The following is a 27,873-nucleotide window of genomic DNA, read 5'->3' as shown; positions in this document are numbered from 1 at the left end:
ACCCCCTAGGCAACAGGGCCAAGTGACCATGGATGGGAACAGTGCATGAAAGAAATCATTCTCCTCAGCAGTTGGTTATCTTTTGTCATAGCAATGGACAAAATACAGCAAAGTGGACCAAATACATTTTCTATTACTGAAACTAAACTTTATTTTTTTTCCAAATCCATTTTATTTCAAAGATGAGAGAAAAAATAAAAGGAAAATAAACTATCACAGAATTTCAAAACAGGTCAATCAGGGGGCAACAATGGTACATACATTGCGCATTGTCATCCTCAAATCTGAAACTAAACTTTTTTGGTACTGGGGATTGAACTCACGACCTGGTACTTGCCAGGCAGGTGCTTATGCCACTGAGCTAAGTCCCCGGCTAAACCTAAACGTTTAACCAAAGTATCCCAGTGTTCTGGGCTGAACTGTATTTCCCAGCCCTCCATATGCTGTGATCATGTCTGGAGATGAGGCCTTCAGGAGGTAATGAAGTTAACTTGAGGCAGCCAGGGTGGGCCCTAGTCCAGTTTTGCTGGTGTCATAAAAGATTTGGACCCCCCAGAAAGATATGGGCTACATGTGCACGGAGACCTCATGAGGACACTGTGAGAGGTGACAAGGGCTCTGTCCTCCAGCATGGACTGACCATACATGACAGGCGTGGGCTACAGAGGCCAGCCTGACTGGGTCTCTCACCACGAGGAACCCTGTGCTGCCCAGGGACTCACCTGCCAGAAAGCTGTCATCAAATGTCACCTATGATTGCACCCGAACCATGAGCCAAAATAAACTTCTCTTCTTTGTAGCATAATCTGTGGTATTATTGGCAACAGAAAACAATTTTAAAAATTCTCATAGACACAGTCCTCCCAAAAACACATTCTGGCTCTCACAGAGGGCATTTCTCACATCCAAACCCACCTAATGACATCCAAGAAGCACTCAGGTGGTCAGGGAGAAACTCACACGGACACTGTGACACAGAAGTAGGGATGTCGTCAATTCAACGTTTATTGATTACACACATGCCACTCTGCAGTAGACAGATACATACAATGTCCGCAACTAGAAAAGTTAGTCCTGTACACACATTTAAAAAGCAACGTATTTTATGTTTTCCACTATTTTTATTCCCAAATTTTACCCAACAAGGTAGAGCATGAGACATTCACAGCAGAAGTTATTATTCAAGTAAAATGCTATTTAAAATAGCTACATAAGGGCAATTAAAACATTGGGATCTATCCTTTAGAGGAAACAAGTTTTGTGGCACAGTTTCAAGTTCATCATGCCCGTTAATGAGAAAATGGGCTTTGTTACATTGTGCTTCTAATCCATATTTTTACTGAGTCCCTACATAAAAATAAAGATAGGCATGGGAAGACATGACAGTCTTACTTAAAACCCCTCAGATGGGCAGAAAGGGCTGTAGAGCAGCTGTGGAAATGGGGACCCCTGTATAGCTGGAGGGAGGGAGCCAAGAAATGGATTTTTAAGGCCATGACTCTTTCTTGTTCTATGATCACTGCTGGGAGCTCCCAGCAACAAGGCCCACAGCACCTTCTACAAGGCAAGTGTTCAACAGAAGACAATAATGCCCAGTAAATGTAGGAATATCCATCTCTCTCTCTGAGTCTACCTAAGGGACTGGCATACTCCTTGGAGGAGATGCCTAGTGATACTTCAGACTCATCCTGAATAGACTTTTCCATTCTGCACATACCATAAACCAGCAGGTGGCGTGTTTCACATATGGAATTTCATGTGTCATGAAAAACTCTTCAGAGCCCCCCCACCCCAACCATTTGAAAATATAAAACATGTCCTTGGTTTTTGGGTTTTACAAAAATAGTGGCAGGTCACATTAGGCTGATGGGCTATATTTTGCCAACTACAGGTCAAATGAGTGGATTTTTCCAGGTATATTCTTTTTTTTTTTTTTTTTGTCATTTTGAGACAGGGTCTCACTATGCAGTTTAGGCTGGCCTTGAGCTCACTTTGTAGCCCAGGCTGGTCTCGAACTCCAAACGACCCTCCTGCTTCAGCCTTCTGAGAGCTGGGATTATAGGCATGAGCCACCACACCCGGCCTCCAGTTATGTTCTTAAAACAGATACATGTCTAAAAATAAATCCCATATATCACATATAGTTACATTACTGAAAAATAACCCCTCCCCCAATGTTGATTCAAAGACTTTGAGTGGGGTTGGTAGCGTATGTTTAATGGTCCCAGCTGTGTGGGAGGCTGAGGCAGGAGAACTGTCAGACTGCACCTGCCTCTAAAAATTAAATAAATAAAAATTGAATAAATTAAATAAACAACAGTGGACTCTCATCCCACAATGCCAAGCCATTTTACTAAACAACAAACTATTCCCTTTTCAAATTATCTTACATTTTTTTCTTTTGGTGTTTCTGAGGACTGGACCTGGGACCTCATGTTCCACTGAACCGCTCTCCTGTACCTCCAAATTATTTTACTTACAAAACTAGTCAAATTTACTGCAGTGGTTGCTGGCCCTCAATTTATGTACCTGGTGAGCCAAATATGCAGGAAAACTTAAAAATATACACTTGGGCCAAGGAAACCACCAGCTTACAAAGTTAAATATGTATTGTAGAGTGTTCTTGCACGCATCTCTGCATTCGTATTTGATTTCTAGAAAACACCACCATAGTATTTGTCTTCTTGATAGAAAAAAGAGGGACACACACAAACCTTAAGCAACTTGGTGTTACACAAAACCACCTAACATCCAGGCAGCAGAAACCACCCGTCAGCACACAGTCTGGCTCTTGATGGGCCTGGGCAGTGTTGCTAGGAGGCAGTTTTGCTCATTCACCTTTGGACCTTGGGAAATGGTGGGCGTTAACCTGGTCAGACGTGTGGCAGCTGCTGCAGGACTACAATGTCCCTCTGGGCCCAGGGACTTTGGAGACTGTTAATTATCCATGCCGCCCCAGTCCGTGGCTCAGTCAGGGTGCTGAGTAAGACAGGCTCAGGAGCAGCTGTGTCCTCCAGTGCCACCTTCAGTCATACCTTCCTCCCATCGCCTGCAGTATCCACAGGACATGATGCGCTGAAAGGAGGGGACGGCCATTTGGCCAGACAGCCTGGGGCAGGCTCCTCGGTGACAGGAGGCCTTTCCAGAAGAGCCGAGGATTGTCCTACTGGGAGCTTTTTCTTTCAGGTTGACAGCCACTACTGGCCACAGGGAGTTCGTGATGAAATATAAGGTAGCTGTACTTGAAAATTTTTTTTTGTCTTTTTCCTTTTTTATTGGTACTGGGGATCGAACTCACGATTGCCTGCTTGCAAGGTAGGCGCTTATGCCGCTGAGCTAAACCTCCAGCCCCAGTACTTGAAATTTAAAGCAGTGAAGTGGGCTGGCAATTGTGGGAATCACTTCTTCTTTTGAAATCACAGTGGTAAAGGCGCTCTGCTCATTTGTAAGTGCAAGAGCAGGTGTTACTACACCAGGATGGACAGACTGACTCAGCTCTGGCAGATGGGCAGGTGGGTGCCAGGCTCCTCCCTCTTAGCTAAGAGGCTGTCAGTGTGCTGCTGGTGTCAGTGGTTCTGGGGTGGGGGATGGGAGGTCACTGAGCCACAGGGGCCGCGCCAGGCTGAGAGACTGTGTGCCCACCTCTGCACCCTCCTGCTTCTGCCAATCTTTGCTTTCAGCTTAGACCCCTTTCCTATAGGAACCAGAAGGAAGCTGAAGAAGGGAATTTGTGACAGTGATGACTTTTGGTCCAGACACAGGGAGAAGCACTCTGCATCCCCTACAGTGGCACAGGCAGCTCTGGGCTACTTCAGAGGCTACAGAGGGTCAGTCTGGCCTCTGCCTCATACACAGTGTCTAAAAAGGCTGCTGTTCTTGTGACCTGCCATACTCCTGGCTGGGGCCAGGCCACAACACTGGGCCTTTCTAAGAGGTCCAAGGGAGTCCACTCTCACTGCCTTGCTCTGGAGTGATCGGGTCATGCTGGGGACCCAGCTAGCTGTCCAGGATCTGCAGTCCCAGGCTCAGGTCTCAACCCCACTTACAGAGGAGGATGGGGATGATACATCTGCTTAGGATCATGAGGACTGGCTAAATCCTAAAATCCACTAATTCTAGTAGCCTACTAGTTTATTTAAAATCATGGATGGAATGTCCCCATTTACTTCGGTGAGTGTCCTTTCTTTATTTCTTAGGGAACCGAAGACTCCTACAGGCCTCCATAACACACATACTTGATTTCCAAGTACTCGTCAATGCCATACTTGGACCCCTCTCGCCCGAGACCAGACTGCTTCACGCCCCCAAAAGGGCACTCCACGGAGGAGATCAGCCCTTCGTTGACGCCCACCATGCCGACCTCCAGCTGCTCTGCCACTCTCCAGATCTGGGCCGGGTCCTGGGAGTAAAAGTAACCTGGCAAAGCAGAGGGAAGGACGGGTGTGACATGTACAGCCTTCCCTAGACATCCTGTCTGAAGCCGAGGACGCCAGGGGCAGCCCTTTGCCTGGCCGCTTGGCCTGGAGCCTCCTGGCTCCCAGATAAGCCCACGTTAGACCTCTCCATCTCTGCATCTCTGGACCCTGGATGTCATCTCTGTTCCTGTCCCAGCCCCCGTGAGGACTCTCACATACCCGTCAGACTGTGACACCACTGCCCTGCTTAGCTTCTCTAGCCCACCATGAATGCATATTAGATTTCCATACATTTTTGTTCACACCTTTTGGCGATTCCCGGTTTTCTGGAAAATAAGGCTGAATTCCTTAGTGGCTACTCAGACATTTCCCAATGTTCCAAGGAACAGTTACAGCTTTACCTTCCATCCGTCGCTCACCAGCCTCTCCAAACTAGCTCTCATCTCTCCTCACCAAACTTGTTTTTCTCTGAGCTTTTCTGGTCCCTTCGGAATCTCTCTCCTCTGACTCAGCATGATCAGAATTTTATCTATCACTTACAGCCTAGTACCTCCACCATCAACGCATGGACAAGGGAAGAAACCAGTCCTGAACTTGGTATGGCAGAAACCCTGTCCCCACATCTGACTCTGTAAGTAGGTGACGTGGGACAGGAGAGCCCACAGCCTGCTCACTCCCTCCCTGGATGTAACAGGTTCTTCCATGTGGAGGGGAGGCTTCCATGGAGCAGCAGTGTATTGCTCCTGTGCCTCATATTTCCTCCCTGCCACATTCACTGTGGATGCCAACATGCTCACTTTCTCAGGACTACTGGGCAAATGCTGTGCTGCCTGACCACTTGCCAACTGAAGGTCAGCAGCTCCTGCCCACACCTCCCTGCCTTTTACTCTCTGATGATGCCCATGGTCTACGCTTTCAGGAGAGGCAAAATAGAAGCAAGAGCACTTGAAATTTTGGGGTGCTATGCTCCTGAGAACACACAACAATGTGCACCATTCTCTCTCTACTGTCCCATCTCTGACCAGTGACCATCTCAGTGTCCCATAGGGCACAAATCAAAATAATTATTATTATTATTATTATTATTATTATTTTGTACTGGGAATCAAACTCAGGACATTGTGCTTGCCAGGCAGGCACTTTGCCCCTGGCCCAAGTCAAAAGAATTTGGTCACTCAAATCTGACTTGCCACTTGGAAAGCAACGTTATGTGTTTTACTTGAGTTTTTTTTCTCAGAATCCAGAGCAGTGGTTCAAAATGCATGGCTGGCAGCTGCTGGAGAAAATAAATGTGACCACTGCCCAACAAGCACGAATGCCTACCTGCTAACCCGACGTCAGTGGCATTGGCAATCGCGATAGCCTCCTCCTCTGTATCGAACCTGGAAGTTACAACAGGTCATAAACAGAACCTCCAAAGGGAAGAGTACAGAAACCCAGCTTTCTTTTCTTCTGATTCATTTACCGAATAATGGCAAGAGGTAAATCACGATTTTGCAAAGAGATTCAGGGCCAGAGAGCAGATGAGAAGAGCACCAACTGCTGAGGGACTCAGCATTCCTGCTTGAGTGTTAGTTCAGTCCTGGCCTCAGCTCTTCTGGGAAGATGAAGAGAGAGCAGGCCAGCGTGCAGACATTGTGACATGTCAGACCACCACACATCCCCTAAGGAATGGATGTTCCTGGTGCCACGAAGAACTCATAGTCATAACTGCTTAGATGGCATCAGCTGTGCTCAGGGTGGAAGCATCACAGATACTACCCAGAAGCAGGCACGAGGCAGTAGAGGAAAGCCATTCAGAGGCAGAGGACAAGGCCAGCTTTAAAACAGGCTTTGCCACTTACTCCTGCTCCCCAGACTCACTGTGTGTGGCGTCTGTTCCTCTCTGAAAGAAAAGATTTGTGCCAAAGCCCTCTGCAGTTTCTTCCAGCATTCTAATTTTATTTTAGGAACAAGATCTGAGTGGTATTTTTCTGTTATTACAGAATTATAACTGTGGCATGAGGTTCTAAGCATTTAAATATGGAGACCCTCTAGCAAAGGGAACCCACTGTCTCTGCAGGGCTATGCAGAGCACACTTGGAAATTTTTAACCTGCCTGAGGTTATGACACTAGGCAGCAAAGCCTGAGTCTATACCCCTGTCACCTCCAAAGCCTGCACTGCTAGCTACTGCATCCTTTGGCTACCTGAGAAAGCATCTGGTTCATGTTCTAGGAGTAACATTTCTATTAAACTGAAGGATGAACATTTTTTTTTTTTGTCGGGACGGGGATTGAACTCATAACTGCATGCCTGCAAGGCAGCCGTTTATGCCGCTGAGCTAAATCCCCAGCCCTGGATGAATGTTCTTGAAGTAGTATATTTCTGTAATGCTGGGATAATATGTAATCTCCACAAGCAAAATGGTACCAAGGCTAGCAAAGTACATGATAAAAACAATTTCTGACCCTGGGCAAGTGCAGCTGCTGGAGATGCCAGAGGGGAGAGAAGGAGAATCATGACTTGAAAAAGCTCCATCAGCAACAAACACCAAAAATATGCCAGACACTTTTGCAGGCCAGGAAGGTGGCTGAGTGCTAGAGGGAAATGGTGGCCACTTCTGGAGCTGTGGAGGTGAGGCACAGCACCCCCATCACACCCTTGAATTTCCAGCAATCTTGTGTGTAGTCCTGGACTCCTGGTTCTGTGCTAGGTTCTAGGGGACAGCAGAGAGGCTCAGGCAGTGCCCACACCCAGCTGCCACACCAGCCATACACAACAAGCATGGGCAGGAACAGGGGGTGGCAGCCTCATTTTCACCAGCCTATTGCGATAGAGATAACTGCAAAATACTCAGGAGGAAGGGATACTGCAGTGGGCGGAGAGGTGCTGAGACAAGATTGTGGTGCTGAACCCCCAGCCCCACCCTGAAACTTGGCCCTTTTCCCCTAAATACATCAGGAGCTCAAACTTGGGTCTCAGCTTCTCACAGCCTCATGGCAGGTGTCGAGGATGCACAGAATTCAGGGCCCAAAGATGAATTCGCATGGGAAATCAGGAGACGGCTGGGGAGCTCTAAGACTAAAAACTGACGACAAACAGCACAGTGTATGCCAGACCAAGAAGAAACCGAGAAGCAGAATAAAAACATAAGACAAGGGATAAACAGCTCCAGCAGATTTGGGGGGAAACAAAGCAGGAAGATACAGGGAAGAAATGACTGTAAAGATCAAAGGGCAAAAAGGTAGGGACAAAGAACTCAGGGAGTGGGCGGTGCATCTGAAGAACTAAGACACAGAAACTCAGAAGTCTCAGGGTTTCTCTTATATGAGAAAGCCGAAATACAAGCAAGGAGAAAAATAAAGGCAGGCTTTTTGGGGAAGAGGAAGAAATTGGAAAGGGTTGGAGGGATGGGACAGAAAACAATCAAGATATGTGTTATATATGAGCCAGTTCCCCAAATGAACATGAATGTCATTACTGCAGACACATCCCAATGAAAAAGAGGCAGAAAAGTAATCCAGCACCTGGAGGCGAAGGGCTCTCAGAAGACATCAGGAGGGACGAAGGGATGGAAGGAACAGGTAAGAGCAGCGGAGGCCACAAGTAGCAACCCCATGGTAACCATGGCTGGTAAAGGATACACAGAGGGGAGGAAACCTCTGTGAGACATAACGATCACAAATTTCCCAGGGCTGAATGAACACTTCAGATGTTAAAAGAAAGACATCAGGACCTAAGCCCGGCAAAATCCTGGGGCAAGATGCACCAAAGCCGTTGCAGGAAGAAGTAATAATGTCAGAGGCCAAGGGAATTCTAAGCATTTCCAGAGGTTAAAAAAATAAACTGATGAATTAACTCTGCTCTTCGGTGGATGGGCTCGGTCCTGATCCCTGCTGGGCCCCCAGCCCCAGAGCACAGGAAGCTCTGCTGCGTCTCTGGTCTTCCCTCAGGTTAGAGGAGCTTACTTGATAACTGGTGCCAGCGGCCCGAAAGTCTCTTCGTGAGAGCAAAGCATGTCCACCGTGACGTTGCTGAGCAGGGTGGGCTCGAAGAAGTTTCTCCCATATGAGTGCCGCTTCCCGCCTGTCACCACGGTGGCGCCTTTAGAGACTGCGTCACTCACGTGCTTCTCCACCTGTGTGACAAGGAAAAGAAGAGCACTTAGGGAGGCTGGCTGTGGAGACTCCACGTGGCACAGTCTCTTAGAATGCTCACACTGCAGAAAACTAATTGGTCTTCTTTTGATTTCCTGGGGTCACTTTCCTTTCCCTCTTGTGTGAGTCCCAGACTCTTGGTCCCCTGTCATCCAACTATGTGTCTGGTTTCTTCTGATTCATTCTCTTCACTATGGGTCTGCACTTCTTCCAGATGGGGGCACTTCTGTTCCCAGAAAGTGTGCTTAGCTGATTTTGTGGCCCAGCAACATCACCAAGTACACCAAGTGCATACCTACATGTACACTACAGCCCGTCTGCTTCTCATTCTGTTCACTTGGACCTGGTAAAGGCTCTTGATCTAAAGAATTAAGTTATTTTCCCCCAGCTTTGAGAAGCTCTTCTCAATTATTTATTGGATAAATGACATTTCCTCCATCTTCCCAATTCTTTCATTCTATAGCTCCTCACAGTAAGGAGTCTCTCCCCTCTCCCAATTTACAGATAGTCCATTAAACAGATAATGAATTTTCTGTTTAATGACTCTTTGGTTTTATGACTGAGGTGCCTTGCTCAGACTTATGACCCACATTCAGACTTACCACGCAGGAATGTGAGTGGCAGTGGGCTTTATGGTGGCTTCTTCTACAATAAATGACTGTATTTTTGCTGACTGTATGGTGGCTATTATAGCTTTGTGTTTCATTATACACTACAGCACTGTATCAGAGTTATGCAAATAAAAGCAAAATCATCAGGTTGGAACTTAACCACTTCTTTCTTCTGAATATTGTAATGTACATAGTATGTATAATTCCTCACTTAGGGACGCAGTCATTCAATGACCTAGTTGCAGGAACAAAGCTCGGTCATTAAACAAGTTGTGTCTGTAATTCTAATTTCAAAGAGCTTGGCTATATTCTTTCTCTATGATTTGTTTTATTCCATGAGTTCTCTCCAGTTTTATCTTCTATCTTCAGCTGCTGAGTTTTTGGACAGTTGTAGTTCAGACTGTCTCGCTTTCATGGCTTCACTTTCGTAGACACGCTCCTTGTTTTGCAGGTATACCGTCTCCTCAGCACTCACAGAGACTTCCTCTGTGTTGCTCGGCTGTCTGCTTCCTTCAGGGTCTGCTGTTTCCTCCTGCAGACTTTGCTTTTCTGTGCAGATGGCTTTCAGGCATCAGGACTGTGGTCGCCTTTGCTGTGAACTTGGGTTTATTCTGACGTGGCAGCATCCCACGGGGCGGCTCCCTTTCCCCAAAGGACACAGGCAGAAAGGTGTCACTCCTGAAGCCGGCACCCCTGGGCCAGCTGCTGATTTTTCCAGAATAACTGCTCTGCCTGGAACAAGTGTGTCCGGTGGCCTGTGCGTACTGGGGTGGGAGGGCTGGTGTGGGAATGAGCCGGAAACAGTGCACGAGTGTACCCCACTGGCTCCAGGGTTCCCTTCTTCAACCCCCCACTCCCTGTACAACCTATTCCAGACAGGCTCCGATGCCCTCTGCAGCTGCCCAGGACAGGACCGCCTGCTTTGATTTTTCTATTAACATAGCCCCTTTGCGCCTGCGGAATCATCACATTCTCTGGAGTCTTCCTCTCCTCCACTGTTGGCTGAATTTTCTACAGCATTTCAGAAGAGACACAATGATAGGCCTGGGCACATTCGGCCATCAAGATTCACTCATTTTGAATTTAAAAATCTCATTGCCGGCACAACTTCCTGTTAGCAGGATGGCTTTCAGTGATTTGTATTTTAGAAATCTATTTATAACTTATTTAACAGCATCCTACTTCCTTAGCCCTAACAGAACATGCTTTGCCCCTCTCTGTATTAAATGTGATATATAGTACTTTTTCCTTAAAGCCCCCGAGCCAACCCCATTCAATTTTATTTTTCCTTTTTTGGGGGATGAGGATGGAATCCATGCCTTCACACATGTGCTCTACCACTGAGCATATCCCTAGCCTGAAACCATGTCCTTACACAAGGTTATTTTTTACCAAACTCCACTAAAGCAGTTGTATTTAATTGAAGTTCTAGTGTGCAGCGCCCTCTACAGGGCAATATCTGCATACCCACTTAAGGGGAAAAAAACCCTCCAACACAGCACCCACCCAGACTGGCTGCAAATGAGCATCCTCTGGGCACTTAAAAGGGTGTGGCACAGTGATGCTTGATTGTGTGAGGCTCTGGCTTTCATTTCCCAGAACTACCAACAAAGCAAAGCAAAACAAACCAGAACAAAGCAAAAGCCTTGGCCCTACTTGAGACAAATTAATAGTCAGCAGCCTGGGGACACAGGCATGGTACCTGTGAAAAGCACGGGGGTAGAGTGTTGAGAATTACCATTTGGGACTTGAACTCAGACCACCTTCACTAGACAAGCCACTGTCCCTGTGTTCCAGCATCCAAAGTTACCTCTAAAATGCAAGTGGTATCCTGTGAACTTTAATGCAATTTCTGTCCTGAGAGTAACACAAGTAATAACCAGACACTTGTCAGAGCACTCTCTGACCTCCATGCTTCCTTAGGGGACAGCAATGGCTATGGATTTGGCTGAAGTGACCGCCCATTGGGTCGGGGTGGTCATGGGTCTGAGTCTGGCCCTCTGGCTCTCAGGCTGTGAAGAGTCCACAGGGGCGTGGACTGTGTTGTCCCTGTGAACACTGCCTCTGCCTTCCTTAATCTTGGTTCACCTAGGAATTGGCTGAGTTCCACCTGTTACCCACCCCAGCCTCCTCCCTCCTTCTGTCCTACAAACCATTTCCAACTGCTGCATCTGCCTGATTTTAAAGACTGTTAAAATCCTTGTCTAGGCAACATATTGGACATACTGAATTTCAAGTATTATAAGAAAGTTTCTCACCACTCTAAAAACACGGGAGAGCGAAGAAATCTCACCTCACTAGTAATCTAGCATGCATCATTTCTTTCATCACACAAACCCTTCCTGAAAGAGGTTTTATTTTACATGTCTAAATCCTGAACAATGGCACCCATGATTTTCTATTTGCCTGCTGGAGAGCTTTCCTCAGGAATTCTCCAGGAAGGGTACTTTGTCATTAAAAGAAGAATTACAACCATTGTGATAGAAGACTTAGGGAGGGAAGTAGATATCATAAGATCCCAGCGTAATGGCAGCTGGAGAAGCTCATGGTAAGACAACGCCCCCGACCATGCGCCTTCCCAGCCTTACTGGGCATTTAACCAAAGTGATTTTGCTCAGCTAAGCTTTTCACTTTGAAGCCATAGAGTTTACTTTCACAAATGCTAACATGAACTTACCTTTTCCACTGCTTTTTCATTAATTAGTGGGCCTTGAGTAGTTCCCTCCTCAAATCCATTCCCTATGTGCAGGCTGTTGTGAATTGCTTCCGCAAATTTTTTTACAAAGGAATCGTGGATGCCCCTTTGCACCAAGAATCGGTTTGCACAAACACAAGTCTGCAGAGGGGACAGAAACAAACCCACAGAGTCAGTTTGTTGGGAGCTATTGGTCCAACCAGGAAATGTGACACAGGTTCCTCCTTGCTGGGAAAACTTCCCCAGGTGGCTCTGTCATGGGTGCAACCTGCTGCTCTCTTCCTCTGGGTGGGCTGGGCCCCAAGATAACTGCACTTCCTCTCTGCCTCCCTCCATAGAAGCTACACGCCTACAGTCACACATGTGAGCAAGGATAAGTATCTCTGTGTACAATAGGACTAATGGCCACTTATGCTGTTTTTTTTTTTAAACAGCTTGAATAAACTTATGAAACAAATAGGAGAGGGGGCCACAACCCTCCTGAGGGAGCAGTTCAGCAGCAACAGCAGAGAGGCTATAAAGAATGAGATCAAATGATAACTTACATGTTCTAGCTGATCCTTCCAAGTGTTTACCTGAATCTGTCATTTTAAAAGTGGACCAGTTGAGCACAGTGGTACATACTTGTAATCACAGCACTTGTGAGGCTGAGGCAGGAGCATTACTGTGAGTTCAAGGCCAGCTTAGGATGTAAGTGAGTTCAAGGACAACCTGAGCTACATATCGAGACCCAGTCTCAAAACAACAACAACAAAGCCCTTATTTCACATCAGTCTCAATTACTGAAAAAAACATTGCTTATTTTTTTCCTAATCAGATCCTTATTTTAAGCTGTAAAAAGTAACTAAAAGAAATGTAATCACTAATCAATTTTTTGTCATTTTTCTTCATCATGTACTATCTTACAGTAGAAAAAAGTATACATTGAACTTCAAATACTCTGCATGTTTATTGCCATAAAGAAACCTATCCAAAGTTGTAACCTGATGGTTTAACACTGAAGACAATACACATTGGCATTGGTGTTTGTAAAGGGAAGTATATTTATTTCAATCAGGTGAATTAAAGTTATGAAAAAGGGGAAAAATTAATTACCAAAGGTCAAAACAAAGATGAAATTTGACATAGAATAGTATGCAACATTTCACCTTTTCATAACAGAACCTTTCTGGTGTATTTATTCTATTTCCCGAAAGCATTTAAAATGATGGTATATTAAGGTCACAGCTAAAGACTACTTCCTGAGAGCCAGGCTCCTGGTGGCAGCTGGGACAGGGTCAGAGAGGCTGGCTCTGTGTGCAGTGCTCACTCCTCAGGGTGGTAATTCAAGTCACACTGTTTTTCCAGAGTTTCCCTTTCTCATCTGTAAAATTTGAGGTTTGCGTCAGATGACTTGGAAGGTCCTTGACAAATCTAATATTCCAGGATTTCCTAGGCAGATGCGACTCTCCCAGGACAATCTGGGAATTGTCCACACACCCTTTATTGGGTGTTCCTGAACCCTGATACCCTGAAACCCAAGCAGGTCTTGGCAGGAAGCAGGGTTCTGAGTTTTTCCAAAAACTATTCTCAGAATTTCCCTTCCTTTCTTCTTTCCTTCGAGATAGGACACCTCAGAGCTGAAGGCTATTTTGTGTCTAAGAAATGGTTATATCTGTTTAGTAGAGAAAAGCCCAATGGAAACAATCAGATTCAAGGGGTAGAAGTGAGAAGAGAGGATTGTTTAATGGAAACACATTTGCAATTCACTAAATCCTCTGAAGCCAGAAACACATACTTCTCTGTGGTCTACTCAGGCCTTGCAGTCCTTAGCTAAATCAAAGGGAATATATAAATATTTGCTGAAAGAATGAAGTAGCCAGAAGTGAGACAGACCAGACAAAGCCCAACATTTCCCTTGTTTAGCTGACAGCCAGAAGAGGGCATGCTTTGGCTAACAGTTACAGGGGCAACTGTGCTGGCTGTCCTGCACAGGCAAGAGATGCCTGCCCTGATCACAGTAGGCTAGAATTTGAACCAATCAGGTTTGAATCAGCAGGCCTCAAATTTGGACCAATCAGCAGACTCAAACTTGGATTAATAGGCTGGGCTGAATTTGGACCAATAGGCTGGCTTCAATTTGGGCCAATCACAGTCCTGCTGTCGCTCTAACCCCTAGCAGCATCCCCTGACACTCCTGTGGTTAACCTAGGAGGACTTTCTCTGGTGTGTGTAAAGTGTTTTTTGGTAGCCCTGTAAATCTGTTGGTTATGTGAAAGGGAGCAGAACAGGTTGCTTTCACAAAGAGCTATATGTTACGGGGGCCAGCTGTGAAGAGCTCCAGAGAGCAGCAGAAGCTGCTGAGAAAGTTCTAGATGGCTGCTAAGGTTAGAGCCTTGGCTACTGAGGAGCTGACTGGAGGGGTACAGCTTCAGAGTTGTGACACCTGAGGGCAGAGCCCAGCTGGGTGGAGGTCTACATTCTGGAGAACCCAGACTGTAACACCAAGGGCTGAGAGGTGCTGTCTTTCAAGGTGATTTCCACTCCAGTTAAGAGAAATAATCCTCAGGAGATGAGCAGGTGGAGGAGGTGGTACTGTGTGATCTTTGTTAAGGCCCACATAGCTGCACCTCCGACCCCGGAGATTTTAGTAACTCACCTGACCAGCGTTCCTAAATTTAGATGCCATGGCCCCTGCCACGGCCTGATCCACGTTGGCACTGTCGAAAACGATGAATGGGGCCAGGCCGCCCAGCTCCATGGAGACCCTCTTCACAGTGCTGGCTGCGTGGCGTAGCAGGACCTGCAGGCGGCAGGAAGCGTGCAAGGCATGAGCAACAAACCCAAGGACCGGGCCACAAGGCCTCTGCTGCAGGCGTCACCCAGAAAAGAAAGAAGGTGCACACAGTGTGTATGGGGCGGTAGTGAGCACAGGAAAGGGGAGAGATGGAAACGTGCATTCACACTTGCTTACATGTGATAAAAGATAGTAAGGAAGTAATAATTGTTCATAGAAGAGACCAGCGGGGGCTGTGATGGAGGAGGCAAGGTGGGACTTCTCAGCGTAAACGCGGTAACACTGCCTCGAATTTTGTACCATGTAAGTATTAAAATATAAGGGGTAGGTTTAAACATCACAAGATAGAGACAAGGTGAGGAAAAAAATCACCCAGAATTCCTCAAGCTATGGTTTACCACTGAGAGCATTTCAAGGTATATATTCAGAATGTATACTTCTTCTTTGAAAAATAGAAAATAATAAGGTATAATCATACAGCTTTGTAACCTGTTCTATCTTCCTCATTAGCCATTTAACTGTAACATCATAACATTTCATAACACTTCACACCTTGGCTTTTGTTTTTTTTTAAGATAGGATCTCACTATGCAGTTCAGACTAACCTTAAGCTCATTATATACCCCAGGCTGGCCTCAAACTTGTAGTGATCCTTCTGATACAGCCTCTGGAGTGTGTTGATTACAGGTGTGCACCACCATCCCCAGCCTCTTGTTCCTTTAGTGTAATTCTGTAATGTGAAAACCTGCTTATGGCAGCACATATGATTTTAGAGCATTCCTTTAGATGCCTGCATAATATTCCTCTGTGTGACTATACTATAACTTTTATTATCCATCCTCCAGATGTGGACATTTAAGTGGTTTCCAATTCTTTGCTGTTAACTGCAGTTATTCCCTCGAAATAAATTTATAGGACTTGTTCAATGGACAAGTGTTACTTCTTGTACATATAATTATTAAACTCCACTTCGAGATTTATGGCTAAGAAAGCTGTTCAGGATATTTTATTACAGGACAGTAGGTCTTTGTCCAATCATGGCTATGAGAAAGACAGACCTACTTGAGAGAGTTCAAGTGAAGGAGACCAAGTTCAGGCTGGCCTTGAGCTCACTATGTCGCCCAGGCTGGCCTCAAACTTGTGGCCTCCCAAGTGCTGAGATTACAGGCATGCGCCACCATGCCTAACTTAAACATATTAGACTCAACACAAATATTTTCATTTTAAATTTCTAAAAAATGCTACTACCAGGCTGTTGACTTCAGAATTCACTCCAGTGTGAAGATGGTTTCCACATGGGGTCCCTGTTGAGTCACTTCAGCTTGTCTTCCTCACAGCGATGGCCCACCTGGCTTAGCCTGCCCTGGGCCCTGGAGCTGCAGCAACACTGTCCTTTCCTGGTCTTTTCGGCCTTGGTGCCCACAACTGATCTCCTCAGGACTCGGTGTCCTGGGATTGACTGTGATTCACCTGGCTCCTGTCCTCGGCCACTGTCGGCCTCTGTATGCTGTTTCCCTCGGGGGACCACTCACAGGAGACACTAGGTGTCACAAGCTGTTCCACTCTGCAAGGCCCTGGGAGCAGGGCAGGGGTGTCTCCAGAACACCGCCCTGTGAGTGCTTCACCTGGGAGGTAAGAATCTTTGTCCTAGGACCAGGAGGTGAAGACCGGCTCAGAAGAGGCCCCGACACAGGGATCAGCTGTTGTCGCTGCTCTCATGGGTGGTGTTACCACCTTGGTGCTGAGGATTGAACCCAAGGTCTACTCTCCACATCCAGCCTGGATTCTTTTTGCTATGTGTATCACTGTTCCCTTTAAGTCACTTGAGCAAATCCCTGTCCTAGGTAAAGAGAAGCAAAGCTAGACCTGAAGGAATACAGCCGACACCTTCCTAGAGACCAGACCGCTGCTGGCAGTTGCTGAGGAAACCTCGGAATGAGACAGGAGAGGTCACTGCCCTGGGCCCAGCACTCTGGGATCTCCCTGGCCTGAGCAGCAAAGGTGTCACAGCCTTTTTCCTTGTCCTCTCTCCCTCAGCTTCACAACATCCGAAGCCTTCGATATCTGAGAGTAAGTGCGCATAGCCAGATCCACCAACTAGGGGTATGGCAGTTTACGGACCTAACATCCCTGCTCTGAGAGGAATGGATGACAGATGAGAGGGCTGGATGGCAATGAGACAGGTGGACGGCAGGCGAGATAAGTGGCTGACAGATGAGACGAGTGGGTGGGAGGCATCTAAGGGCTGCTGTCTGCGCGGAACTGTACATGACAAAAGTGACTGTGCTTGGGAATTATATGATAAGTGAATTATTCCATCCCGCTTTTCATGCTTTCCAAAACTAACAACTTTCACAAAAACCTTCAGATTTGAATTACATTTAGTCTACTGTTTTTTACATATGCCTAGCAATGGGTATATCCATGCATGCAGGTATGTACATATACACATACACATACATGCAGTAGGAAAGGGTATATCATTTCTAAACATTGTAAATAAGAGTTTTGGTTCCACCCTGACTTTTCCCTTTTTTTTTAAACTTTTTTTTTTTTTTTGCTTTTTCATTTTTATCGGTACCAGCGATTGAACTCACAACCGCACACTTGCAAAGCAGGTGCTTATGCCGCTGAGCTAAATCCCCAGCCCCTTTTTTTGAACATCTAAAAGAATCAGTACAAATCTACTCCCAGGCACACACATGAAGTTTTAAAGAAAGGACTTGCTAACACTTAAGGAAAACAATACAGCTAGGAAAAAAAAAAGATTTTTCCTTTTCCATCAATACCTTTATAGTAAATACAATGTTCAGTTCTAAGACACTCATCTCAGCATCCTTGGTGAGTTTCTGGAATCCTTAATTTTAGTAAAGAAATGTACAGTCTGGATTTGAAGAAATGTGATGAATAGTATCCTGCTGCTCGACACTAAGCAAAACAATAGGAAAACAATGATACTGCTCTGGTACTGTCACCTAGAAGCCCGTGTCATGTCACAATAGGGAACACTGCTCCAGATATCTCCATAGGATGAGAACATACTGTGTTAGCAAAGCTCTAACACTCTGCTAGAAATCTTTTAAAAGTCTGTGACGAAAATAAAATAGTATTTTTAAACTCTATAAAAAGAAAGCCAGGTGTGACGGTGCATGCTGTAATCCCGGCACACGGAGGCTGAGGCAGGAGGATCACCACAAATTCAAAGCCAGCCTGGACTACACAGCAGGTTCCAGAATAAAAAACAAAAACGAACAAAACCCCCCAAAAACCAAAACCCAAAACTAAAACAAAACAAAACAACCAAAAAACAAAAAACCGGCTCAGAAGAAGGAAAGAAAAATATTAGAAGGGCTAGTTTTCTTTGAGACCTACCACGCACCTTTCCCGTGACCGTTGAGCCGGTGAAGGAGATCTTGGACACCAGTGGATCGGTGCAGAGCACCTCCCCAACCTCACTGGCCTTGGCTCTGGAGCAGGGGACGACGTTGTACACGCCGGCAGGGATGCCTGCCTGGTTTGCGAGCTGGAAGGCAAACAGCCAGCGTGGTGATAAGTTATTAGACAGAGACAAACAGAAAACTGAAGTGAATAGATGAGTGAGCAAAGATTAACGGCAAGAAAATGAAGCTGACCCTGGGCTCCGAGTATCTGTCTAATCTGTAATATCCACACTACTGAAGCAAGCATGGGCATGGTGTGCAAACACGTCTGGGCTGGGGGGTAATTCGGGACAGTCAGGCGAGGCCCTAGGTTCAATCTCCAGCACCAGTATATATCAATATTTATATGTAAGTAATTACACATTTATATATTTATGTTTTATACGCATCTAAATCTGAAATACAATTTTTAGTGCTAAAGTGATATTAACATTAATGCCTGTTAAACATTATTAAAATAAATTTCTTGGGGGTGTAAATTTTGCTGTCCCTTGCTATTTAAACATCAGATTTCCTTCCCAAGAAAATACAAAGGGGTATTCAAGAAAAAAGGTGGTGATTTTCCAGCCAGAGGGTGGAAAGGTGTTTAGGGTAAAGCCATTGGTGCAGGGCCACAAGCAAAGTGCCTCTGAGTCCCTCTCCCAGGGTGCCGAATAGGAGAGAGTGTGTGTGTGTGTGTGTGTGTGTGTGTGTGTGTGTGTGTGTGTGTTGTGTGTGTGTTGTGTGTGTTGTGTGTATGTGTTAGCTTTGCACTGTTTGAGGCAGGGTCTCACTATGTTGTCCAAGGTGATCCTCCTGCCTCAGTCTCCAGAATGCCATGCCCAGCCAGAGAGGAGAGAATCGAGGCAGAGAGATGAGCTCAGCCAAGGTGTCCCCAGGCTCTAGCAGGGCAGCTGCTGTCCAGGGCAGCCCACAGGGGAACTGGACTCTCTCCATGGTGATTCTGTTTCGGTAAGACATGTCCTGAATTATTTGAATTTCTGAATCCCGTGAACATAACTTATTATATAACTCTTACTGGGATTCTGGGAAGATGGTGGTAGAAACAGTTTCTCTAAATCTTCTCACGAAGACAGCAACTGGGTAGTGAGACCAAAGTATCAGTGGCATTGATAGCAAGACAGTTAAAGGAAATATTCATGACACAGGTGGATCCACCAGCTGTCCGCACATGGGGAGCACCTGGAGGCCTCTGGACACCCGTGTGAGGGGCAGAGGGCAGCCACGGCCACAGGGGCTTGGAACCACACACAGAGCCAGGCGCCCACACACAGCAGCTCTGAGCAGGACAGGGATGCTCAGATAAGGCTGAGGAAGGGAACCGAGCCAAGGAATGATTTTCAGTAGTGGGGACTCAGCCCAGCACTCTTGCACTGAGCCACATCCCCATCCCTATTCATTTTTTGAGATAAGGTTTGCTAAGTAATCAAGCCTGCCCTCGACTGTACCATCCTCATGCTTCAGGCTCCTGGGTAATGGGGATTATAGGTGTGCACCTCTGCAGCTGGCTCAAGGCTGAGGGTAACAGGCAAGGTCAGAGGGCACCAAAAGTTGGGCGGGCATCACTGTAGTACCGGAAATTGAATCCAGGTTCTTCACACTGAACCAAATCCCTGGCCATTTTATACATTTTTAAATTTTAAGACAGAGTCTCACCAAGTTGCCCAGGCTTGGTCAGAACTTGTGATTTTCCTGCCTTAGCCTCCCAGAGTACTGCAGATTTATAGTAATGCGCCACCGCATCTGGATGGAAGGCTACCATAGGAAACCTGGCTTTATCACATGACAAAAGAAGCCACTGGAGGGTTTTAAGCAGAATATGATTTTCATGGATGCAGATGGAACTGAACAAGCATAGTGAGGGACAGAAACTCCAAATGTGAGAAGCACCTACATTTTAGTGCCTATTTAATGGAGATGAAGGATATCATTTTTAGGGTGGACTAAAAGATACACAGGCTGCAGGTATCACAAAGTGTCCCATCTATTTTTTTTTCTAAAAAGAGCAACTGACTTAAAATAACTCTGAACAGATTAAAACACAACACCAGCATGCAGCAGAGAGGGAAAGAAGGAAGCCACCAAACTGTTTCATTCCAGCCTTGAGGAAAACCCACAGCTGGATTTGGCTGGCTCTACAGAGTCGTAGGGAGAGGCTCACCTGGGCCAGGGCCAGGGCGGAGAAGGGCGTGTCCTCGGCTGGTTTCACCACCACGGTGCACCCGGCTGCCAGGGCGGCCCCCACTTTCCGAGTGATCATAGCGCTAGGGAAATTCCACTGGGATCAAAGAGCAGAGGACAAGATGTGAGAGGAAGGACCTCACTCTTCCCCGGGCAGGGCAGGCAGTTAACACATTCCATTGCACAACTGCCTGGGGAACCTGCTCTCCAGCTACCTGGGAGAGCTCCCGGAGCTCCTGACACTCAGGAGATAAAGGTGCCCACGAAGACAGGACAAAGCTACCTGGTCCAGTGTCTCCTGTAAGGGGCCAGGTGGTAGGATTTTTAGGCTTCGTGGAGGGTACAGTTCCTGTCACAACTCAACTCTGAAGCTGCATCCTGAAACCCATCAAAGAGACCGTGCACATAAGCAGATGTGATGTTTCCCAACTAAATCTTATTTATCAGCACAGTAGGATGGATTGGGCTGGAGGTTGTTGGGAGAAAGTATTAGCCATGGTGATTTTGAAAAATGGTAAATGATTCGTTTCCCTCTATATACAGGTCCTATAGACATCTACATATCTACAGAAACTGTATTTTACTTTATTTTGACAAATACTTGTATAGTACTTATTCGATATTAGGTATTGTTTTAAGCACTTTAATTACTATTTCCTTTGCAGAAACTGAGAAATAACCTGCCTGAGGCCAAGTGAGCCTTGGGTCACAGCCAGTCAGTGTGGGCACCGTGGAGGACTCTACCTGTGCCTGTTTCCAGCAGCAAGGGACAGTGGTCTTGGACTAGCTGGCAAACTGTGGAGAGAAGTTAATGTGGGAGCTGGTAAAGAGGGTCCAGGACGGGCTGCGAGGAAGCTGGTGCCCTCAAGTGTACAGCAGCCCCATCCAGACAGATGCAGCCTCGTATTTCTTAGCCTTGTGTCCTGCAGAACCTGGCCCAGACCATGCAGGTACAGGCACAGGCTGCTATTGGTAATAACCATAAAGAAAACATAATACTTTCCCAAACTGTGTACATTTAAAAATGTGTGCTATCTAAATTTTTTTTAAAAATGGCACATTCCAGATGATCTTTTCAGAGGTGCTGGAAAATGCCAGGAAGAAGATTTCGCTATAGCACGAGTGCCACAGCGGGCACACAGAGCCCTCTCTGTCAGCATGGGAGCCAGCTCGCCCCAGCATTGCTCCAACAGCCCACAGCACACAGAGCGGCCAGCCGCGTGCTCAGAAAGGAGTAGAAGGTCCAAGAAGTGATGTCACCAGCAGTACAGGCACCTGGTGTCTGAAAGTTCGCCATCACTGCTTTACGTCAGAAAAGCCACCTGGCTCCTCCCGTGGGTCACACCATTTCTGAAGGCATCAGCAGTGTGTTCTGCAGCCTCACTATCACCATGCCTAACCTGATCCCAGAGGACCTGGAAATACACCTCCACCCCAGCAAAGGAATCAGGAAACCTAAGGTAACAGGATGGGCAGGCCTGCTCACAAGGCGGAGCCAATGGTCTCTGGATTCCCTACTCAATCTCCTATCCTGGGACTTTGCTGGCCTTCACTTACCGGTGTGATGACTGCGGCCACACCCAGGGGCTGCTTGAGGACCAAGGCCCGCCTTTCCTTGGTGGGGGTTGAGATAATATCTCCATAAACGCGGCGGGCTTCCTCTGAAAACCACTCTAGGAAGTGGGCCGAATAGAGGATTTCTCCCTGTGCCTCCTTTAGTGGCTTTCCCTAAAATAAACCAGAAAAGGACACAGGTGTTAACTTCTAGGAACAAAGGCAAGAGTGTGTTTCCAAATTCTTCAAGGCTGCAAGAAGAGCAGAAAAAAGGCTGGGCGTGGTGGCACATGCCTATAATCCCAGCACTGGGGAGGCTGAGGCATGAGGATTGCTGTAAGTTTGAAGCCAGCCTGGGCTACAATAGTGAAACTCTATCTCAAAAAAAAAAAAAAAAAAAAAAAAAAAAAAGCAGAAAAGTCTCCCATTAAGACCTCACAGAGCTGTTGGAAACTTTTCAACTTAGTTGTAGGTTTAGAAAGCAGAATTACAAACAGTGATGGCTGTGTCACCTAAGGCACAGAGTTATCTGAATGCCCAATGTGTCCACAAGTTAGGGACACCTAGCACTTCATCTTCTAATTTTTTTTCTTGTCCTTCTAAACTCTCCTAAATGTTGAAGTGTGGTTTAAAATCATTTGTTGTAACTATGGAGGAACTGTGGGTACACTTTAACATGTACAAAAGCAACACGAACTATCAAAACTGTCACACAGAAGAAAACTGGGGTGGTGAAAAGCAGTATTTATACAATGCCAGGCAAAATCTATTTTTGCATGTAAGAATAAACTAAAATAAAATCAAACATAAAAAATATAAAACATACAAATTGCATTTTAGCAAATGTGACCGGTTGGCACAACAATGATTTGGTATCTGACCATCATACAAAGATAAACATATTATTTAGCTACAGAATAACTCCAAACATTCCAGGACAATTTCTCAGGGTAGCAAGCAAAGATCAGAACTTACACTCTCGGCTGTGATGATTTTGGCAAGGTCATCTTTATTTTGCATCATTAAATCATACCACTTTCGAAGTAATGAGCTCCTCTCCTAAAAAAACACAAAACAAAGCTCAGAGGCAATGAAATATGAAGTATAAAACAGACTACTCTAAACTGGTATGGTGGCACATACCTGTAATCCCAGTACTCAGCAGGCTGAGGCAGGAGGATTGTTGCAAGTTGAGACCAGCCTGGGTTACAAAATGAGCTCAAGGCCAGCCTAAACTGGATAGTGAGACTTTGTCTCAAAAAGACCAAAAAAAGTAAATAAATGTATCTATGTATCTGCACAGCAGACAAATTCTTATCTGTCTGAGATTGCTGTGACTTTCAAAGAAAATTACTGATGCCCCTTTGAGACCCCTGAAAACGAGATACCCTGTGGCAGGGCTGTCCTGTTGGTGGCAGTTAGAGCTTCACTGCCTCTTCCCTGGGGCTGCCTGCAGGAGCAGGTGGGCTACAAATGGCCTTAGGGAAGTGAGAGGAAAAAAAATCAGACATGAGGAAGATACCGGGGAACAAGAGAGACACTGGAGCCTAGAGGCAAGAAACCAGGTGACTCAAGAGCTGCCCTCCGGCATTCACCACAGCACTGCCTACAGCCCCACCACCTCTTGCCTGTGGAGCACCCTCAGGGAGCTGATGGCACTGGTCCCTTGGTACGATATGATGACCCAGGATCCAAAGAGCCCTTCCTTTCAAGAAGGAAGCTTGCCTGAGAAGATCCTTGGCCCTGGTGTGACAGAAACTGACACAGTGCTAGTGTTCAAGGGCACAGACATCAGGAGGGGAACACAAGGTGACACTGCCACTATCAGTGAGAGGGCCCCAGCACCGGCCCTGGGGCCACCTCTCCATCAGTGACAAGAGTGGGAGCTCCCCGTGCCCCTGCACTATGAGAGCATTGTGGGACCGCCTCGATCCTTGTGAGCCCTTGCGAGACTGCGAAATGACACCAGAGACCCAAGGGGAGGCCTGACTCTCTCCTTTCTGGGGTTCCTCACCCCACCCACAGCTGTAGGACAAACACGACACACATGTGCACGACTTCATCTCACCTTCAAGCTCTAGCTCACATAGCCCATTGTTACCTCCACACCATCACACGTGTGTGTTTAGGACAAGTCCGAGGCCATTGCTGACTCCGAAGTCACTCAGTGTGGCTCCGACCCCAGCTGTCCTCATCTCGGCACCATCCCTCCAGCTGCTCAGGCCAGAGGTCCTGGATTGTCAGTGTCTCCTCTATTTCACACCCCACAGTAATCCCCCTGGAAATACGGCTGGTTCTACCTTCAAAACACACCCACTATGGGACCCCTATTGCCAATCCACTGGTACCATGTCCTTTAAGCCACAAGGCCCACCTAAATCAGCACCCTCCTCAGCTATCGAATGTGGCTGCTCCACAGGGCTTGTGTGTTGTTGGCATGGTCCCCAGTGCGGCCGTGTAAGGTGGAGCCCAGTGAGGAGTTCTTAGGTCGTGGGGTGGGGGTGGGGGGGTGGCCATGGAAAGGGATTAAGTCATTCTCTTGGGACCTTTAGTTCTGGAGAGAATGAGCTGCTATCTGGCTTCCTATCTTGAGGTGTGATCTCTTGGTCCCAGACACGCTCTACCACCATGCCATCCACCATTAGACCCTCACCAGAGGCCTGGTCATGGACGGTCCACATACCTAGAACACTGCCTCCACCTCTATCACTTCCTCTTTCCCTCTGCTATCCACATGGGCCACATCAGCCTTCTGTGGTTCTAGAAACTCAACAGCCACACTTCTGACTTCTACTGGAGCTGAATCCCCTCATCTCCTTGGTCTTTGAATCTCATGTCCTCAGTGAGGTCTACCTTGATGGTATGGGCTAAAAAATGTCCCCTTCCAAATTGCCATACTGAATTCCAGATTGACATACTGAAGTCCCAACCCCCGCCCCAAGTATATTTGAGGAAATGAGAGTACATTTGGGGATAAAGCCTCTAAAAGAGGTAAATTAAGACATCGGGTGGGCCTTATTCCAATGTGACCAGTGTTCTTATAAAGACTGGGACAGGGATACACAAGATGACCATCAGCCACAAGCCAAGGTCAGGCCTCAGGGAAACCAACCCTACTACAGCCTGACTTCAGACTGCTATCCTCTGAAATTTGGGAAAACAGACTTCTGAACGTTATGGCACTCCGTTCGTGGCTTTTTGTTGTGGCATCCCAGCCAACTATACATGACCACACTCTTTAGACAGCACCTCGTCTCCTGTCCTGACATCCTTTCACAGTCTCTGCGTCCTGCCCTTCACAGAGGTCACCACCTCTCACGTCTGACTGCCCAGGCGTTTCGATTGCTGTTGATAGTCTGAGTCTCCCATCTACCGTGCTCCACTGGCACGGACATCCTAAGGCCACAATCCCAAGCACCCCTGACAATGCATTTGCACGAGGTACAGCAGGGTGCACAGTGCACACCACAGGTGCATGATGGTCTGGACTGTCCGGTACTGGTCCGTGATCACTGCTGCAGGGGTCCAGAGAGCGGTTTTGAGCGCTGGACAGGCCACGACTTCACTGCGTCAGTCCAAGTGGTCCTCACCTCTGCAGGCCCCACCTCCATCTCTCCCATTTTTCCATAAGTCAGTAAAGGGCAGCATTGATCCACACAGGTGGAAACCTAAGAGACCTTCTGGACCTCTCCCTTCCCCTGCAAAGGCGCAACCTGTGCCCTCCAAGTTTCGACACGACCCCTGCCCCTGCAGTCATTGTTGCTCGAGGCCAGGCCGGTGGCGCTCACGGGGTGCTCCCGCTCAACATGTGCCCCGCTACGGGCCAGTACACTTGAGGCCTGCGGGGCCAGGGGAATGGCACGGCCGACGGTCCAAACTTGTCTGCTTTCTCTCTGCCCGACTCTGCGCAGTGCTCCGCAGACCCAGATGGTGGCACCCGCCCCAGCGCGCTCACCTTGGCCGAGACCCCCCGCCAGCTGCAGAAGGCCTCGTGGGCGGCGCGCACGGCTGCGCGGGCGTCGGACGCCCCGCAGTCCGCCACCGAGCCGAGCGCGGCGCCGCTGGCCGGGTCGTGCACCGGAAAGGTGGCGGCGGCGGGCAGCCAGCGGCCGCCCACGAAGCTGTCGGTGCGCAGCAGCTCGGGGGAGAGGCCCGCGGGGCCTCCGGCCAGGCGGCGAGCAGGGCCCGGGCCGGGGCGCGGGCGGAGGAGGCGCGCGGCCCCGCAGCTCCGCAGCCGCAAGCAGGTCCCCATGGCTCGGGCGGCGAGGACGGCGACGGCCCCTGGAGCTAAGAGGCAGGCGCGCGCGCGCACGGGAGCACGGGGTCGCGGGGACGCGCGGGCGGCGGGAGGGACTGGGACGCGACAGCGCCCTCTGCCGGCTGCGCGGGGCCTGGACCTCCTTCCCCGGCGCTGCCTCGGGAGGGCGGGGCCGCGGCCACAGACGCTTGCGGACGGTCACCTTTGCCAATCTCGGGGGCTCGATCCTCGGCACCTGGTGGGCCACCTGTTATAGGAGCACCGCCCTCATTCGCTCCCCGCTTACATCGCCCAGGTTCGGGTGCTGAGCCTGTAGTTAGCTGGTGCTAAGATTAGGGTCTCACTGTCGCTGCAGCTCCTGAGCTCCGGATCTGGGCGATGGCTCCCTGGGGGCGACGTGGGGGGGGGGGCGGCGTGGATGCCTTTCCAGATGTGGCTCTAGGGGTCCCCTCCATTTAACTGGGCCCAAACTCAGAATCGCTTGCTAACGAAGTGGGCAAGTTCCTTACGTGGCGTGGTAAACAAACAAGGTGAATGTTTACATTTGAAAAGTTTATTACACGAAAACACAGCATTACTGTTAATCCCTTTCAAAAACCTCCCCTTTTTCTCGAACACACTTATTGCATCCATCTTGTCACTTTCTGAAGTCCTCTTTTGCGAGTGTCTTTAGTTGTGTTGTCCTGGCTGCCTGCACGTCCTGAATGTATTAAAAACATTTACTCGTCATGATTATTTTGACTTTGGAGAAGAGCCAGAAGTTGCACGGTGCCAGATCTGTTGAATAAGATCTATGAGGACCTTGACGTGTTTTTACAAGCCTGCCTTTCTGCTGGATAGCACTTAACGGCAACATTCACCGCGGTTTTATTTTCAAATCCATTTTATTTCAAATAGAAAAAAAAAAAAAAAGCTAAAAGTAAATTTCAAAACACGTCAACCCGGGGCAACAATGTTACATACATTGCATGTTGTCATCCTCAAATGACTCACCCAGAGCACAAGACATCTGCATTCAATTATCCTAACAATCCAGGTACAAATCTTTCTTATCAGCGAAATCAGTAGTATAGTTATCTTAACTATTTTTTGATATGCATATATATACTCATATACATGTTGTTTTTTTCAGCTTCTCACACTAGTGAGACAATGATGTTTAAATATGAATGTCTTATTTATTTCACTTATGAGTGTGGTCTCAAGTTGCATCTTTTACATATAAAAGTCGATCCTTTATGGCTGAGTAGTATTCCATTGTATAAAAATACTGCATTGTTTTTATCCATTCCTCAGTCAATGGGCATTTAGGTTGTTTCTAAGATCTAGCTATTAAAAATTCTGTGCTATAAATATGGGTGCACATATATTGCTACGGTACAATGTTTTTAATTCTTTTAGGAAGATACCCAGAAGGGGAATAGCTGGGTCAAATGGGACCTCTATTCCCTGTATTTTTAGGAATTTCCACACTGATTTCCACAGTGGTTGCACAGTCTGCACTCCCACCAGCAATGAAGGAGGGTTCCTTTTCCCCCACATCCCCTCCAGTATTTGTTATTGCTTGATTTCTTAATAATGGCTATTTGTTCTGGGGTGGAATTTCAGTGTTATTTTAATTTGTGTCTCTGGAATAACTAGTGATATTGAACATTTTTTTAAACATATTTATTTGCCGTTTGTATTTCTTCATCTGAGAAGTATGTATTCATCTGAGATGCTCATTCTTGGACTGGATCTTTAAATCAGGGAGGGCTAATTTTTTGAGTTCTTTATATGTTCTTGATAGTAATCCTTTACTTGAG

General features: G+C 47.2%; 1 protein-coding gene across 1 annotated transcript; it reads right to left on the bottom strand.

Annotated features, from left to right (window-relative positions):
- Positions 1 to 981: 981 nt before the first annotated feature.
- Positions 982 to 26,103, bottom strand: Aldh5a1 (aldehyde dehydrogenase 5 family member A1). The gene is made up of 10 exons (XM_063259956.1): positions 25,766 to 26,103; positions 22,786 to 22,869; positions 21,814 to 21,984; positions 20,237 to 20,353; positions 18,015 to 18,158; positions 14,498 to 14,641; positions 11,842 to 12,000; positions 8,365 to 8,534; positions 5,739 to 5,797; positions 982 to 4,416 (listed from the first exon to the last, which is right to left on the bottom strand). The coding sequence occupies exons 1-10, from the start codon at positions 26,060 to 26,062 to the stop codon at positions 4,211 to 4,213; spliced, it is 1,551 nt and encodes a 516-aa protein (XP_063116026.1). The 5' UTR covers positions 26,063 to 26,103; the 3' UTR covers positions 982 to 4,210.
- Positions 26,104 to 27,873: the final 1,770 nt, after the last annotated feature.

The sequence above is a fragment of the Cavia porcellus genome, unplaced genomic scaffold (assembly GCF_034190915.1).
Source record: "Cavia porcellus strain 051 isolate PalLab524CR breed Dunkin Hartley unplaced genomic scaffold, mCavPor4.1 scaffold_13, whole genome shotgun sequence".
In the NCBI taxonomy this organism is placed as follows: Eukaryota; Metazoa; Chordata; class Mammalia; order Rodentia; family Caviidae; genus Cavia; species Cavia porcellus.
The sequence above is the reverse complement of the archived record's forward strand: the minus strand, read 5'-3'. Positions and strand labels throughout refer to the sequence as shown.